The 16417-nt window shown below is 43.7% G+C and overlaps 1 protein-coding gene across 1 annotated transcript in view; it reads left to right on the top strand.

Moving 5' to 3' along the window:
* The window catches only part of grin2aa (glutamate receptor, ionotropic, N-methyl D-aspartate 2A, a), a 102532-nt gene extending 87506 nt beyond the window's left edge, over nucleotides 1-15026 (top strand). Inside the window, exons 6-13 of the mRNA XM_028986081.1 lie at nucleotides 3248-3419; nucleotides 4230-4383; nucleotides 4836-4961; nucleotides 5541-5770; nucleotides 8118-8278; nucleotides 10491-10678; nucleotides 12003-12241; nucleotides 13230-15026. Coding sequence (XP_028841914.1) covers nucleotides 3248-3419; nucleotides 4230-4383; nucleotides 4836-4961; nucleotides 5541-5770; nucleotides 8118-8278; nucleotides 10491-10678; nucleotides 12003-12241; nucleotides 13230-15026 — 3067 coding nt within the window. The remainder of the gene's footprint in view (nucleotides 1-3247; nucleotides 3420-4229; nucleotides 4384-4835; nucleotides 4962-5540; nucleotides 5771-8117; nucleotides 8279-10490; nucleotides 10679-12002; nucleotides 12242-13229) is intronic.
* The last annotated feature ends 1391 nt before the right edge of the window (nucleotides 15027-16417 follow it).

Raw genomic sequence — 16417 nt, 5'->3', positions numbered from 1 at the left:
TAGTGCTTCATATTCTGGTTACACTATTTAAGGTAAGACAGTAGAATTGGCATTTAATTCTGAAGTACTATTAGATTCCACTTCTAACTACGTTTACATACGGTTTGATAATTTAAGGAAGCATAGTGTAGGTATGCAATTATCAATCCAGTAAATATGATAATATCTTACGAAATAATTTACTTTAATTGGCAAACCCTACATTCATAGGTTTTTAGGAAGGTTTACACTTTTCATTTGATGTTTGCATCACTCTCTTGCAGCACACAAGCAGGTATTAGTAATTTATTACTTTGTTATTACCATTGTGAAAACAGATTTTGGAACAAATTTGTCTATCCATTTTTTCAAAGCCCTATCGAGAGCAGAAAATCTACAGTCAGCAGGTGTAATGCAGTTTTGGGGGTCTGTTACCTCGGCTGAGAACTCATCTGATGTGATTACGGTTTTATAAGATACTTGCTCACAAACTGCCATAGCTGGTGAATGACTACCGCAGGCGCTCATAAAACAGATTTTGGCACCTTATTTTGGACAGTGTATCTTAATCATCTTTATTTGGGCCAGTTTTGGGGGCGAGTGACAAGACCGGCAGGCACTTATTCCCGCTTATGGACTGAAGAGGCGATATAGATTCTGCTGTGGGTTCAGTGCGGGGGGGAATACAGGGCCTGCATCACTGGCACTGCAGAGAGGGGGAAGAGATTGATTCGAAAAAGTGAAATTTTGCTGAGGTAGTTGAATGTGGAGAGATAGGAGAAGGTTTGTTATGTGCTCCTGTAAGTCTGACAGAGCTCTGTCCGCCTGCCGATGCCAAAAAGCTTTTTTCATTCGTACATCTGCTGCATTAGCTTCTACCACAGACCTCTGAGCAAGCTGTTTTTTTTTTTTTTAATGGGCTCCATCGTTAGACATGTTCCTGCTAACCTGGCCTTTCTGCCCGATTAATGTGACTCGGCAGGTTAGGAAGGCCTATTGTTATCATTCAAGGGCCATTAATTTAGTACAGTGATGGCTGTGTGTGGCCATTTCTTTCCAAAATGATGACTTGTCTATAGCTTCACATGGCCCATTTAATTATTTCAAAGCTGAAAGTTTTACTTTTCTTGGCCCACTTGACAGGGCAAAATGGGATGGTGGGGCCGGAAAAGCAGCCTGTGGAACGTTTACAGATTTTATTTCACCCATTTTGTCTATATGTTTGATCCTCATATCCTCAAACTTAATTAGCTTAAATCTGAAAGTTAAATTAGGCTCCCAGGTGGTTGTATGCGTGTAAGTGGTGAGTGGCTGAAAGCCTCAGTGTAGACCTGGAGCTCACAGATGGTTTGTTCATTACACACACACAGTCCTGTCAGCTTTTGTGCGAGAAAGAAGCGTCTGTTTTGTTATGAAGGAATTTTACATCTGGGCAACAGTCTACTCTGCCAAGAATTTTCCTGTGTTGTGCTACTTCCACTTAATCACTCCACTTTCTCTTTTCACCACATCTCTGGTGGCCTGTTTTAAAGGTCCAACCACCTTGTCGCTAATATATATCCATCGGAACTGCAGATGGCAATTTTGTTAAGTTTGATGGATGGAATGTTTTATCTTTTAATCAGTTCTACTGTTTTGCAAGCAAATTGAGTGGCTTTAAGGAAGTTCATTAATTTCTTAATTAACTTCTTAATTGAAATTTCCCCAAATATGTTATGCATGTAGTGTCTAACTAATTAATAGAGGGTATGTTTACATTTAAAACTAACATTACCTTCTCAAATTTGTTAGAAAAGGCTTGCTCTCGAATCACTATGATCAATAAACCTCCCTCCTCATCTGTCTGGCAGCGGCTCTACTTCAGGCACTTATTGAATGGGCCTATAACCTGTCTGGGCGTCTGCAAGAAAAAGCCTGCTTCATTAAGAAACATGTTGGGTGCCATGCTATTAAGGCACTCTCCCCATGCAAGCTAACACATTACAAATTAGAGTTAAAATATACATTTATAGAAGGATGAGAGATGCATGAATTTGTGTTATGTGACAGATGCGCAGAGCAGAACTCCTTGTATTTTCCTCAATATGAATTGTGAAAAGTTGATGAGATCTATATAAACTGCGTGAAAAATAATGTGTGAAGACAGCCTGCTTGTCAAATTGCTTGGGCTGGGACTCTACTGCTGTGTTCCAAGATATCAGAACTGGGGATGATGCCACACCCAAGTTTGCAAGTTTCCAGCTTGCAAGTCACAAAATGCTAGCAATAGCCCTTGCTAGCAATAACAGCAATTTTTTTGGACGCAGCCTATGCAGAAAGACAACAAATGGCACTGGCATGAAAGCCTATAGACTACAGTGACAAGCAAAGGTGCACTGATTCACACTGAGTGTTGTTTTTGGTGTGCAGTTTGTAATGATGGATTGAAAGAACTCATACACATGTTCGCAAATTGTGTTTTTTGAAGGCAAAATTTGCTTTTGTTGCTCATTTTGACTCTTTTGGCACGGTTAGAGGTTGCCTTCTGCAAACAAAATGTGTCATTGTGACCATTAGTGCTGCTTTTTACTCCTGTGCATTTACTGTTCTGAAAATGTAGAGTTTGAGTTTACTGCTGCATCAAATTGATCAAGAAAACATGCAACTTGCACAATGTGGATTTGTACTGATCACAGCATCGTCATTTCTGCCTGTAACCCCCCAGAGTGAACAGCTTGTATGCACCAGTACAGACCAGTATCCTGTTTCCCTTTGTCTTGATTGCCCAGTAAATACATCTTTTTCTTGGTCTGGGAGACATAAGAGCCCCCAGCGCAATTAAGGTGTGGCAGATTGGCTGCGGTCTTTATGAAGCTCCGCCAATCTTCCATTTCGTTCTCCTGCAGTGAGCCTCTGGGGAGAGTCTCGTGAGGAAAGCCGCTCGTTGTTCGTCATAATTAAGAGATTTCTCCGCGCAGAGAGAGAATGAGTGGGCCTTTTTCCCACATTGGCTTTTAAATGTACTGTGCCAGCAGTGGAGTAATCCCAGCTTTGGGGCTTACAGTGAAGACATTTTAGTCCCTGATTTATTTCATTCCCATCAGCCACATGCCATTTAGATTGACACCCCCCTATTTAGCTGTTTCAAGCCATAATAATCAATTCGATTGATGTCCAGTTTTGATTCCACGGGTCACTCACACTTGTTTCATGGCAGTCGACTCACGATTGAGTCCTTACGGAGGGGGTCTGGTGTATTATTGGTAACTGATGTTGTCTTGTTTTGCAGCAACACCACAGAAGGAGGGGGGACGTACATCAAAAAATGCTGCAAAGGATTCTGCATTGACATACTGAAAAAGATCGCCAGGAACGTGAAGTTCACTTACGACCTCTACCTAGTGACCAACGGGAAGCACGGCAAGAAGATCAATAACGTGTGGAATGGCATGGTGGGCGAGGTGAGGGGGGCTTTGGTCCTGGGGTGCATTTGGCCTTTTGCTAAATGGGTGTCTGTGGGCTGGGGAACGGCCAGCCTCAGCATTTTCATTCAGTTTCAGCTCCATGAGAGCGACTTGGTGAGGGAAGACAAATTGCTAACAATTAAATGTGGATCTTTCCCTAGTTTATTTCTGAAATCTGGGGATGGAGTGGGCTGAGTAATTACATTAAAAACAGGTGTCCTGGTGATCCAGCACATTTTTTCATAGAATTTCAAATTGCATGAATTACTTGTGCTGTTTGAAACATTTGTTTAGTAGCGATATTAACATCAATGTTTTATTACACTGATATACTTTTATTGATTTTAGTTTATTTGGTTAGTACTATTTTTTTCATAACTTCATTTAAACGTTTACCAGCAAGTAGTTGAGGGTCAACATGCTGAAAAAAAAAATGTTGGAGAGAATATTTGGGCAGTTCATGATAAACCTTTTTTACTGTTTACGGATTCACTTGTTCGAAATACCAGTCACAGAAATAGTTTCTTTCCCCTCGCCATCATCCTCCTAAACAACTGAACTGTCAGCTAAACAAGTGTTCACACACTTGTGATATTATTTCTGTAATCTTTGTATTACCTTTAATGTAGTGTAGTGAAAGAAAAGCTTATGTCACTTCATGAAACTGCTTGCAACACATTTTGGGATCTTTTTGAGTGTGTGTGGCTGTGTGTCTCTGGGTTTATGTGTTTAGTTTGTGCGTGTGTGATTTAGTAGGTGACACGTTTGAGCGTTTGATTCAGTCTTCCGGTTGATCTCCTGCCGCAGGTGGTGTACAAGAAAGCAGTCATGGCTGTTGGCTCACTGACAATCAATGAGGAGCGCTCAGAGGTCATCGATTTTTCGGTCCCCTTTGTGGAAACTGGAATTAGCGTCATGGTGTCCAGGAGCAACGGGACTGTCTCCCCATCAGCGTTTCTGGGTAACTATCAAGGAAGGGGTGTCTTTTTCAGAGACGATTCTAAACCACCTTTGATTCTCAACAATGACAGTATCTTATTGAGTCCATTGTCACATTCATCAGCAGCACCGTAACTACCACTACAACCCCTGCCCTGACCTGTGAGAGCCGGTTGTCTTCACTGCATGATCAGGGTGGTCCATGCCTGTCCACCGTCCTGCATGCCACTTGGCCATCAGTCCATACTTTAATGAACCCAAGGCAAATAATTGGTGGGGCTTAGCTGGACCCACCTTTGTGTGGACTTCTGCCAGTTTCCCATTTACTTCTCACAGTAAAAGCCTTCTAATCTCTGCGGCTTGTCCATAATCACATAACGCTGGCTCAAGCAAGAGTGTGAGGATGGGAACTGCTGACTCAGACACTCATCCCCCTCCTCCTTCCTTTCTGTCCTTCCCTCCCTTGCCCCACAGAGCCGTTCAGCGCATCCGTGTGGGTGATGATGTTTGTAATGCTGCTGCTGGTCACCGCCATGGCCGTCTTCATGTTTGAGTACATCAGCCCCTTGGGATTCAACCGGAACTTGGCTCAGGGCAAAGGTACAGTAAACCACATGCTGCCAACTCAGCTACAGTACGGCACACAGCGCCGTGGGCCAGGACCCAGGCTACTGGGAAAACTCGCTGACTGACTCAGTGTCCACAGACACAAGTGGAAGGCTGGTGTCACATAGAACTAGATTACTGTAAGAGATGATGTTTCCAGAATGGCAGGAAAAAATACACGGCAACATTAAAACCACCAGAGCTGTGAAATGTAGAAATATTTAAGTAAAACCATGACAGGCTGACGTGTTAAAAGTGGGTAATGAAATTCTGCGCTTGTGTGACTAATCTGCCCACACATTTGCTGGCACTATGGAAAATAAGCATAGATGCCGGTTTTGAGCTGCCAAGGCGCTTCAGCTCCATGTGCTTTAAAATGACGTGCTGGAGAAGCCGCCCTGTGTCATGGCTGCAGCAGTGAGCGAAGCTGCCGATGGAGGGCGATCCGCTGAGCAGGGCCTTTAATCACTGCATGGGACTCTGGCACACATTCATTTACAGCGTGAACTTTTAGAGATAAACGACCTTCGCCGATGTGAATGTGTTAGGCAGCGTTTTGTCTTTACACCACAGATCCCCATGGACCCTCCTTCACCATGGGCAAGGCCGTGTGGCTGCTGTGGGGTCTGGTCTTCAACAACTCTGTGCCCGTGCAGAACCCCAAGGGCACCACCAGCAAGTTCATCGTGTCAGTGTGGGCCTTCTTCGCTGTCATCTTCCTGGCCAGCTACACTGCCAACCTGGCCGCCTTCATGATCCAGGAGGAGTTTGTTGACCAGGTCACGGGTCTGAGTGACAAAAAGGTCAGTGATGGCATTGATGTAGATGTTCTCTGCTACATAGCATCTGAACTTGAACATGGATGAAAGGGCTGTATTGACATCTTAAACAGGTGCTAATTATGCAAATTCCGTTAAGATGCTGAAGTCAAACCGCCACCTCTACACGTAGATTTGTATTGATAAATTCTCAGGCCTGATCAAACACGGGACAGTTTTACCCAACTCTGGCTTTAATCTGTTGGCAGCTCTATAAATCATATTGCTTTATGGCTTCCTCAAGACTGTGGCGCTTAACCGAGTGATTATATCAAAATCTTAAAAGATATAGCAAACAGGGAATTTCAAAGAGGGCCTCATCCTGCCAATGTCAGTGTTACCTTCCTGGAAAATACCGACTTTGAGTGATTAGATAAAGGGCTGGACCTGTGTTTCTGAGCCTTAGAGCTTAACCATATGCAGATGTCTATTTGATGGGAATTTGTGCTGCTCTTCACAACTTGATGCTGATCTATTCCCAGGACAAAGAAGAAAGAAATGTGTCCTTTTTCCATTTTAATATAAAATAGGCTTCCTCTGAAGTTAGGCCCTGTTCAAAGAAAAGCAATGCAAAGCAGACCAAAAAACAGCAAGCCATGAAAATGCAAAGGGTCACCTCTGCCATCAGAAACAAAAAAACTAAATCTCTTTCCCTCTGATGTGCTCGCATCTCATTGGTTGCTGGGGAAAAATTTAGGCACTCTGGTGCTGATGCTGTCTTTTGTTAACTGCTCATCACTCTTCCATGCGCAGATGTGCAGGCATGTTATCCGCATGTCTCTCTCTGCATGTGAGAAACTGCCGGTGCAATCTGACATGCCATGTAAAAAGAAAATTGTAACAAATAATTAAACAAACAACCAAATAAATGCGCATGGTCCTGCAGGAGAGGGAGCCTGGATGTGCATGTCCCATTCCTGGGCTTGGTTATGTAAATGCGTGACACAGAGTGTGAGTCAAGCATTTACTGGGAGAGGGAGGGAGAGGGTTGGAGACATCGTTAGGGACTCTTGGTAGTCATCGTCAGAGGGCTTTTGGCTCTCGCCTTGGACTGGAAAGAGGACATGGGTCTTGACCTTATATAACGCCACATAAATTGCATAATGAGAGGCAGACCAAATCAGAGTTATTATGTTAAGGTCTGTCCACTTTAAGTGCATGCAGCACGTCTGACAAGATAAGATGAGATAAACCTTTATTAGTGGGAAATTGCATTGACAGTGACAAATTCTGTGGATTTTAGGGGCATTTTGGACAAAGGCAAGAAAGATAACCAGCAACAGTCACAGACTGGCCAGTAAAACATGGTTCACAGGCATGAGATGCAGAGGTCAGCGTTGTGTGGATCATTACTTTCATGTGTAGTCATGCTGTAAATTCATGACCTACATTGCCCATGCGCTGACCTCAAATAGCAAAAAAAAAAAAAAAAAAAACATACAGCTAACATTTGATGAGTAATTTTTATTTCTTGTGCCTTGGGCCAACTCTGACATGTTGGCATCTTAAAATGAGACTACACTTTGTAGTACAAATATCAAACTGTTGCTAAGGAATTGTTTCCTGAACTTTAGATTTTTTTTATTTACTCGAATCATTGTGACTGTTTGCACCCCACAATCTCCACCCATCTTACCCATGCCTTATTACCATGTACCCACACTGACTGACAAGAAAAAACGGCAGGCGAGTCAGCAGGGTGTCAAGATATGGCACTGCTGCGTGTCACACAGCTTGCTGGGAAGAGTGTTAATATACGTAATATCACAGGGTTTTATTCCGCACACAATGGTTTCCAGCCACGAGTAGCCTGTAACAGGCAACACACCATGATTGTAATGCCTTGCCTTCTTTTTGGCTCAAAGCTGAATCAAGCTGAATGTCAAATGATATTGGTCATGTTAAAATATTAATTATGTAAGCTATTTAACTCAGACAGTCAACACTATATATACATCACACGGTAAACCATCATAAAATTTGTAAAGAATAAGAATATATAACATTAATATTGCTTGTGCAGGCTTTTACAAAGTAAATGTGTGGGAATTGTTTATGAATAAGACCCCTGGCCTCAATTACACTTAGTGGCCCTACATGCCAGGTTAATGCAAACTGCCAGGGACCGCAGCCTAAGCCGTCCAAAAAAAAATTAAAATGAAAACGTTGATGCTAAATTTAACTGGATCAATGAACGCTAATGGAGTATTGATTGTGATGCAGGGGGGGAGGGAAAGGGCTCCATGTGTTGATAAAGGAACGCTCTCCATGCCAGGCACAGCTCTGTCGCTCTGGATTTCTGACCTGTGATCTGTTTCCTCCCCCACCACAGTTCCAGAGCCCGTACTCCTACTCGCCGCCGTTCCGCTTCGGGACGGTTCCCAACGGGAGCACTGAAAGGAACATCCGAAAGAACTACCCGGACATGCACCAGTACATGGTGAAGTACCACCAGACCGGGGTGCAGGATGCACTGGTCAGCCTAAAGACTGGGTAGGATCTCATTCTTCAGGGTGCTCAGTGTTTCTCTGACATTCTGTGGCCGCTGGGGGAATCATCCAATGAGTCACTGCCTTCTTCAGCTGCGTTAGGGTCTACTAAGCAAGTGTGTGTGTACGTGTATGTCAGTGTGTGTGTGTGTGTGTATATATATAGTGGAAGGCTCTCTGAATGAATGGCCATCTCAGTGTGGTGTAACGGGACTATTTTTAACAGGAGGAATATACATAATAGAAATGGAAATGAGATAGCGGAGATGTATGGCCAGGGCATTTTTCATCTCTGAGGCAGGAGGAAAAAGAGCGCAAGGGCGCATGTAGAAAAAAAAAAACGTGAGGAGGGGGGGCGATGGGAAAAACGTCATCGTACGCATAACAATGACACGGAAATCAGGCCTTTTTCACAGCGACTGACGACGCTGTTCCTTTTAATCCTCGCATGAATGAAACACATTTCCCCCTCTTTCTTTACAGATGGTGAAAAGTGGAAATGGAAAATAAATAGGCCGACCTCTTTGTTGGTCGTGTCATTTACTAAACGTAGATGAAGCCTCCTTCTATGTATTATATTACCAAACATATCAGGCGGCGGGACTCCATGTTTATGGTCCCGTACGAGGCTGGGGATCTCAGCACTCGCACTGCCTTCTAATTGGCCTGCTGCGAAGGAGATGGCTCTAATTTGTGCAAACTCTGTGCCTCACTGGAGAGATGTGACTGCAGTCACCTGGTCCACATCTCAATGAGCCATCAATGAGGAGCTAATGAGAGCAGGGCTGTCTGCAACAGCAACTCTGAAATATTAACACTCTTCAGTTCATCACCTGAGATTCCCGCTCGGCGGGAGCAATGTTGGGCCCAGGTGAGCCACCAAAAAAAAAAAAAGAAAGAGACAAAGACATTCATATTCAAGGAGCATAGCAGAGGTATAAAGGAACAGCTGCAACAGCTTAGGTGAATGGGACATTTATGAAGCTGTGGCAGAATTATGACGAATCATCTTTAGTTTATATTTTGGGACGAATCGGATCATCGTGTTTAATTTTGTCCTGAGGCAATAGAATCATTTCATTTCAACGGAAGTGATAAAATACCACAATTCAGTAACACAGTTGTCACTTCTATGTTTTTGTCATTAATGAAACTATTTAAGTTTGTTTATTTGCAAAAGATTTTTTCAGTCGCAGTAAAACTTGTCTATTAAATTAGGCCATGAAAGGGCAAAAATAAAAATAATAGTTCCAAATACTGTGAAAATCAGACCAGGATGGTCATTTTTGCCAGCACCATGAAAATGTCCAGTGAAGGCAGGTTCATCTATATCCAGCGCTCTTTGCTCTGTCACCCCACTGAAATATCTGTCATGGTGTCGGTAAGGCGAGAGTGAGGCACTGAAGACAAGACCGCCTTTCTCGGTCTGTTTTAATGGAATTATTGAGCAAAAATATTGGATCAGGGTTTACATCCCCAAGTTAAATTTGACATTCTAAAAATGTCAGTGTAATAAGCCTGTCTCCCCTTACGGGGAAGAGTGAAGCAGGGGTGTCTGACCGACGCTTGTCTGGAAAATGTCAGTCTTTAGTGCCATTTTTCCCCCCAGCTCTGTGGGCTTAATTGTGTGTGTGGCTGTAGGATCTTTTGTCTGTGGGGGACTGTGCAGCGAGGGGGTCCTGTAGGTGCACGACGAAAGTCGCCGGTCTGCCTGGTTCCTTTCTCCATCTCGGGGAGGTCAAGCACCCCTCCAGCAGCTGCTTTATGGCTTGTGTACGGCAGATGCCAGATTACCGCTGGTCGTGGAGGTGGGAAGCCTTAATGATGCGGTAGCTGCGGAGCAGCGGGAAGGTGCAAACACTGAGAAACAGCGCTAATGGAGGCTCTCCAGTCTGCCCAACCCTCCTACCTGACGCTCTCATTATCCTCTCTGTCGTGATAACTGTCTGTGAGAGACCAGTCATAGTGATAGGTGAGATGACAGGGGGCAGCCGAAGGCAGTTTTTGCAGTAGTACTGTAGCCCATAATGCCTTGCATTATGTACTACAGTATCTACCATCCCATAATGCTTTTGTCTGTTTGGTCATGCCCATGACCTTGTCTGGTGTATGTGGTGTGAACCTTATGATGTCCCTCGTGTGATGTGTTGAAGGCTGAACACTCTGTCGTATTTCGGGTTTTTGTGTGTATGTATAAACTGTCTGTGTCCTGGCAGGAAACTGGATGCATTTATCTACGATGCAGCCGTGTTGAACTACATGGCTGGGAGGGATGAGGGGTGTAAGTTGGTGACCATCGGCAGTGGTTACATCTTTGCGACCACAGGCTATGGCATCGCACTGCAGAAGGGTTCCTATTGGAAGCGTCAGGTTGACCTTGCCATATTGGCCATTATTGGGGATGGTGAGTATCCCTGCCTTGCTATCTTGGTTGTAGCTTTCAGTCAAGCTTATTAAGGCTGCTTTTTTATTAATTTACTATTATTGCTATCATTTAACAAGAATATCATATTTGCTGTTTTACTGTGACTGCAATGAAGGCCTGTTACATACTTTCACAGATAGTGATGCTCAAGCACCTGCCACTAAAGTTCCTTTCAGCAAAAAAAAAAAAAATTATATAAAATCATATATATATATATGTGTGTGTGTGTGTGTGTGTGTGTGTATTGTTATGCAGACATATTCTGATCAGTAGTTGACCTTTCCACCTGGAGTAAATTGTGAAATATATTATTTTGACATTGTTCAGAAGTTTAAGACATACCCCCAAAAAAGTTTGACCAAATTATGTGACTTTTGATTTGAGCACAGACCCCTCTCAAAATGTCTGTACATGACCATCCTTATGAATATGACATGAATATGACATAAATGCATTGCCATTTTATGAAGCTTCTTTCTCTTGATTGATGGCTGCTGTTGGTTTCAGGCTGAGAAAAACGAATTTCCTCATAAAGTTGAAAAATCAAACTTTTCTTAATGTGATGTTTACTAAGATGTGTTTTGTCAGTTAATGACTTCCATCTTAAATCAATCTGTGCTAATCAAAAATTGGGAATATTTGGATTACTTTTTTAATGAATTGCTATAAAATGATTTGTACATGAGCACACATCTTGGATCATTTACATGTATTATTACTGTAATCATTATTTTTATTCCACAAATAATTTTTTTATTGTGAATAGAAGTAATAGACCATAATTTTTGCATTTCTAAACCAGGCTCTGCTCTTTTATGAGATTTAAATTCTTTGTGTGGGTACTGAGTTGTAAGTGTTTACCTGATGTTTCGACACCATGTTGAAACTAGACAGCATAGACACCAAATTGCCTTGATGAGCCGTAGGAGCAAGTTTCATGTTTGAAGTTTCATGCAAATTCAGTGCAGTTCTACCAGCTGTCATAAGAAGCCATGGCAGAGGGAGAACAAAGCGACTGCATTTGGCTGCCTGTGCAACTCCTACAAAAATTACTGCAAAGCCTGACTGATGCTAAATCGTTGTCCTGGCTGCTGTACCTTGTGCGAAATAGAAAATAAAACCCAGAGGAGAGTAGAATAAGGTGCACGCTTTCATAAGCTTTTGGTTTGTGTGTAAGTGCCAGTGTGATGGTAACCACTTCTGCATGCACGCACTACAGTAAACTCGATGTCGCACAGCGGGGTAATTTCATGCTTGTGACAGTAGGGGAGTTTGTGACTGACAGCCTGGGTTTGCCCCGCAGGTGAGATGGAAGAGCTGGAGGCGCAGTGGCTGACTGGCATCTGCCACAATGAGAAGAATGAAGTGATGAGCAGCCAGCTGGATGTGGACAACATGGCGGGCGTCTTCTACATGCTGGCCACGGCCATGGGACTCAGCCTCATCACCTTCATCTGGGAGCATCTCTTCTACTGGCGTCTCCGCTATTGCTTCACCGGGGTGTGCTCCGGCAAGCCGGGCCTGCTTTTCACCATCAGCAGGGTGAGACACATACATTTAACTTAAAGAACAGGTTTTAACAAGTCAAGCCCTTAAAATCTCAAAAACACAGTGGTTTTAAAAGGTTTTAAACAGGAACCCGTAACATTGATTGCAAAGTTCTGTGGTCCTGTGGCTTATATTGTTCTTTAGGAACTTGAGTGATTGAGCAAGTGCATATTTGCCTCAAAACAACTTATGAGGAAAAAAAATGCTATTTGTAATGAACATTGCTGGTGCCAGATTTAGAAGTCCTGTCATTCATGGTTGGCAAGCCTTTAATAACAACTCAGCAGTCTGTCGAAATAGCTTGTGCTTTCCAGTAGCTCAGTTTTATTTTGTTTTAGCCTGGTTTGATCCTTGCTGGAGATTTGTATGCATGTATGGTAGTCTGTTGCTGTCAGAGTAGAAATGTGATGGGAACTCTTGATTAGCGTGTCTGATATATTGAAGTGTGAGCTCAAGAGGAGTGGTGCAGAGAAACTGTGCGTGTCGGAAGGGGAGGAAAGCACTTGTCGGTGTTGAGTTCAGCTCAACGTAATGGGAGGACGTCCCCCCACTGTGCTGATAGAAGGATGATGTCAATTCAATAGCCGAACAGCATGGAACCATTTCCAGAGCAGCTGTGGGAAGGGCTTAGCGTAAAAGTCATAACATAATTTCCCAGCGTTGTCCTTCATGTTCCCCCTGAGGTCTAATCTTGCTTTAATCACAATGATTCAAAATGACACAGTGAGAGATTTGGGGACACTGTTGGAATTATCTGAAACACCATCATGTGGTGCAATATCCAGTACAGCAAAATGCAGAAGGCTGGAAATGAGCAATTAGCCATCTATAGAAAACAATTGTAAATTGCTTATTGCCTTGTTGTTGTTTTTTTAAAACTATTTCATGTGAAACAGTTTTGAAAAACGATTTAAGTTGAGGAAGTTAAGGAAATCTATGAAATACACTGAGGTGCATGGGATTGTCTTTTTTGGTTTTTCAGGGCATTTGGAGCTGCATACATGGTGTCCACATTGAAATGAAAAAGAAGTCATCAGACCTGGACTTCAGTCCTCAGGCCAACATGTTGAAGCTCATCAAATCAGCCAAGCAAATGACTAACATGACGAACCTCAGCGGCTCCAGGATCAACTCCCCCAAACGCGGTACTGAGTACATGCATTCAGCAGGCCCAATGATCATGGATATGATGTCAGAGAAAGGCAACTTCATCTACACCGACAATCGAAGCTACGTTTCCAAGGACATCTATGGTGACACCGGCGACCTGCAGTCCTACCTGGCCAATCGCCACAAGGATCACATGAACAACTACATCTTCCAGGGCCAGCATCCTCTGACCCTGAACGAAACCAACCCCAACACGGTGGAGGTGGCAGTTAGCGCAGAAGCAGCTCAGGCTAATGCTAAGCCCAGAGCTCTGTGGAAAAAGTCGGTTGACACAATGAGGCAGGGTCAGGGGCCTGACACCCTCGCCCCAGACCCCCGTCTGTCCATGAAGAGCCAGAGGTACCTACCCGAGGAGGCGGCACACTCCGACATCTCTGACTGCTCCAGCCGGGCCGCCTCCTACAAGGATGCAGACAATAACAAGCACCTGAAGCCCAAGGACAACTTAAAAAAAAGATCGATGACGTCAAAATACCCTAGGGATTGCAGCGAAGTGGAGCTGTCCTACTTAAAGAGTAAGCAGGCCGGGTCAGCTCGCGACAAAATATACACCATCGACTCAGACCGGGAGCTGAGTTTACACTCCGATCCACTACACTACAGAGAGAGCCGAGGGCTGGCTGCAGACGATTTGGATTATCCCGAAATTTACTCGGACCACAACGACAACTACAGAAAATGCGACCAGCCCATCATTCACCTAAACAGCAGCCCCCTCCATCACACGGACTCCGACCTCCTCCCTGACAACGCCTTCAACAAACACTATAGTGTCAAGGACAAAAACCTCAGCCCGCATGAGACCAATGATCACTACAAACAGACACATTGCCGGAGTTGTCTGTCTAAAGTGCCAACCTACCCCCCTGGACACTATGGCACGCGCTCCCCATACAATCGCTGCGAGGCCTGTTTGCACATGGGCAACCTTTATGACATCAGTGAGGACCAGATGCTCCAGGAAGCTATGCTCAGTCCAGGGTTCCAACAGGACGAGATGTTCAGCCACTACTGGCCACAGAAGGACGGACCACACGTCCTCAAGAGGAACAGACTGAGGCTTAGCCGCCAGCATTCCTTTGACAATATCATGTTGGAGAAACCCAAGGAGATTGACCTCAACAGGCCGGCACGTAGCGTCAGCCTGAAGGAGAAGGACAGATTCCTGGAGGACAGCCCATACGCCAACATGTTCAACATAAAGTCGGACAAACTGTTTGGCAGCAGGTCCATGCTCTTCAACCACAACCTGGAGGAAAGCAAACGCAGCAAGTCACTTTACCCCGACCACACCACAGACAACCCCTTCATGCAATCATTACGGGACGACACACGCCTGGTTCACGGCCGTAGCTCATCTGACATTTACAAACAGTTGGCCCCCATCAAAACGAGGAATGAAAACAATCTGAGGTCCTCTGTGAAGTCCACCACCTCATACTGCTCCAGGGATGGTCGAATACCCAATGACATGTACATTTCAGAGCATGTAATGCCTTATGTAGCCAACAAGACTAGTGTATACTCAGCTCCTCGGGTCCTCAACTCCTCTCAATTCAGCAATAGACGAGTGTATAAGAAAATACCTAGTCTTGAGTCAGATGTTTAACACCCTATTTGTGTAGTTCAAATATATCATATAAATATATATTCACTTAGGATGCCATAGCCACCTCCATCTAAATAAAGTACCCAAGTACTCTTATCAAGTTCTTGTAACAAGTTGGCCGCATGGTGCTTGCCAAAGGTTTTCAGCATTTTAAAGTCACCGTCTCAGGTGGTGTCTCCTGGACCGATTGTGAAAAATACAGTAAGTCAGCTGGCCATCCCGCTGGCTACTTTTGCTTCCGGGAAACAAAGTCTGTCAGTCTTTAAAACAAGGGCAAGTGTGAAGCTGCTTTCATTATGAGAGTGTTGCCACTGAAGATTGAACTCTTTGTTGTTTGTAATAAGAGCTTTATAAAGCCTGTCCAGGGTCAGACCCTCTATGGCTGAAACAAAAGGCTTTAGGGGTTGTTTACAGATACATTAAACCTAAGGCAAGCAAGCGTATTTTCATTTTGTGGCACTCAATGAGATAATAGCATTACTGCTTTTATTCTATTATTATAGATTGGGGATTCTGGCATTCTGATCCCTATTTAGATGTTAGAATTTAGCTTATCTGGTAGCACAAGAACCATTAGTTATATTCCCACGTTTGCTTTCTAATACCTTCGAATTACTGTCAGGAATAGATTATTTTGCATGTATCATTTTGGTATTGGAAAAGAGATCACACCCATATTTACATTTAAGGTGAATTTGTTTTCATGGTTGAAGGTGGACGCCGGTGCAATTAAAACTTGACCTGTACTTAGTATGTCAGTATGAGCGCAATGGCTACAATGAGCCTGATGGATACTGGTGAGGTGTATACTTTCCCTATATAACAGGGTACCAACAACTCTGAAGTTGTGTCATGACAACTGTTTGATTGAACTCTTTGTCACAATTGTCAGTGCTTCTACTTTGTTGCTGTACACTGTGATACTGAACTAATGCATCACTTGAAGACTTTCGTCAATGAGCAGAGATGGTGGATCTTGACTTTCTTCTCATTTCAATGTAAAGACTAATGCATGTGCAACCTTGGGTAAGCTTGAAGTCTGAGCAAGAACATTGGTCTCAAGTCACTGTTCACAAAGACACAGTCGCACTAAGCTTAGGGTATTTCCAATGTTCTGCAGACCGATTTCTTTCATCATTACTGTATATTGTGTAAAATACCTTGTAAAATCAGCGGAATCCATGCAACTTTAATTTGACCTCACAGCCAAAATTGTACAAATGGTTTATCACAAGACAAATACCTCAGGACGGGTTTTGCGGACTGTACATCAGCTTGATGGCAGTGGCTTAATGTGTGATAGCACGTTAGACACCCTCGGCATGGCCCATGGCAGTTCTCCAGTTGTTTACTTGTTTTAGGTCTTCCAAATGTAGCCATCTTTCTTTCAG

Source organism: Denticeps clupeoides, chromosome 7, assembly GCF_900700375.1.
Source record: "Denticeps clupeoides chromosome 7, fDenClu1.1, whole genome shotgun sequence".
Lineage (NCBI taxonomy): Eukaryota > Metazoa > Chordata > Actinopteri > Clupeiformes > Denticipitidae > Denticeps > Denticeps clupeoides.
This window is presented reverse-complemented; position numbering and strand designations above follow the sequence as displayed.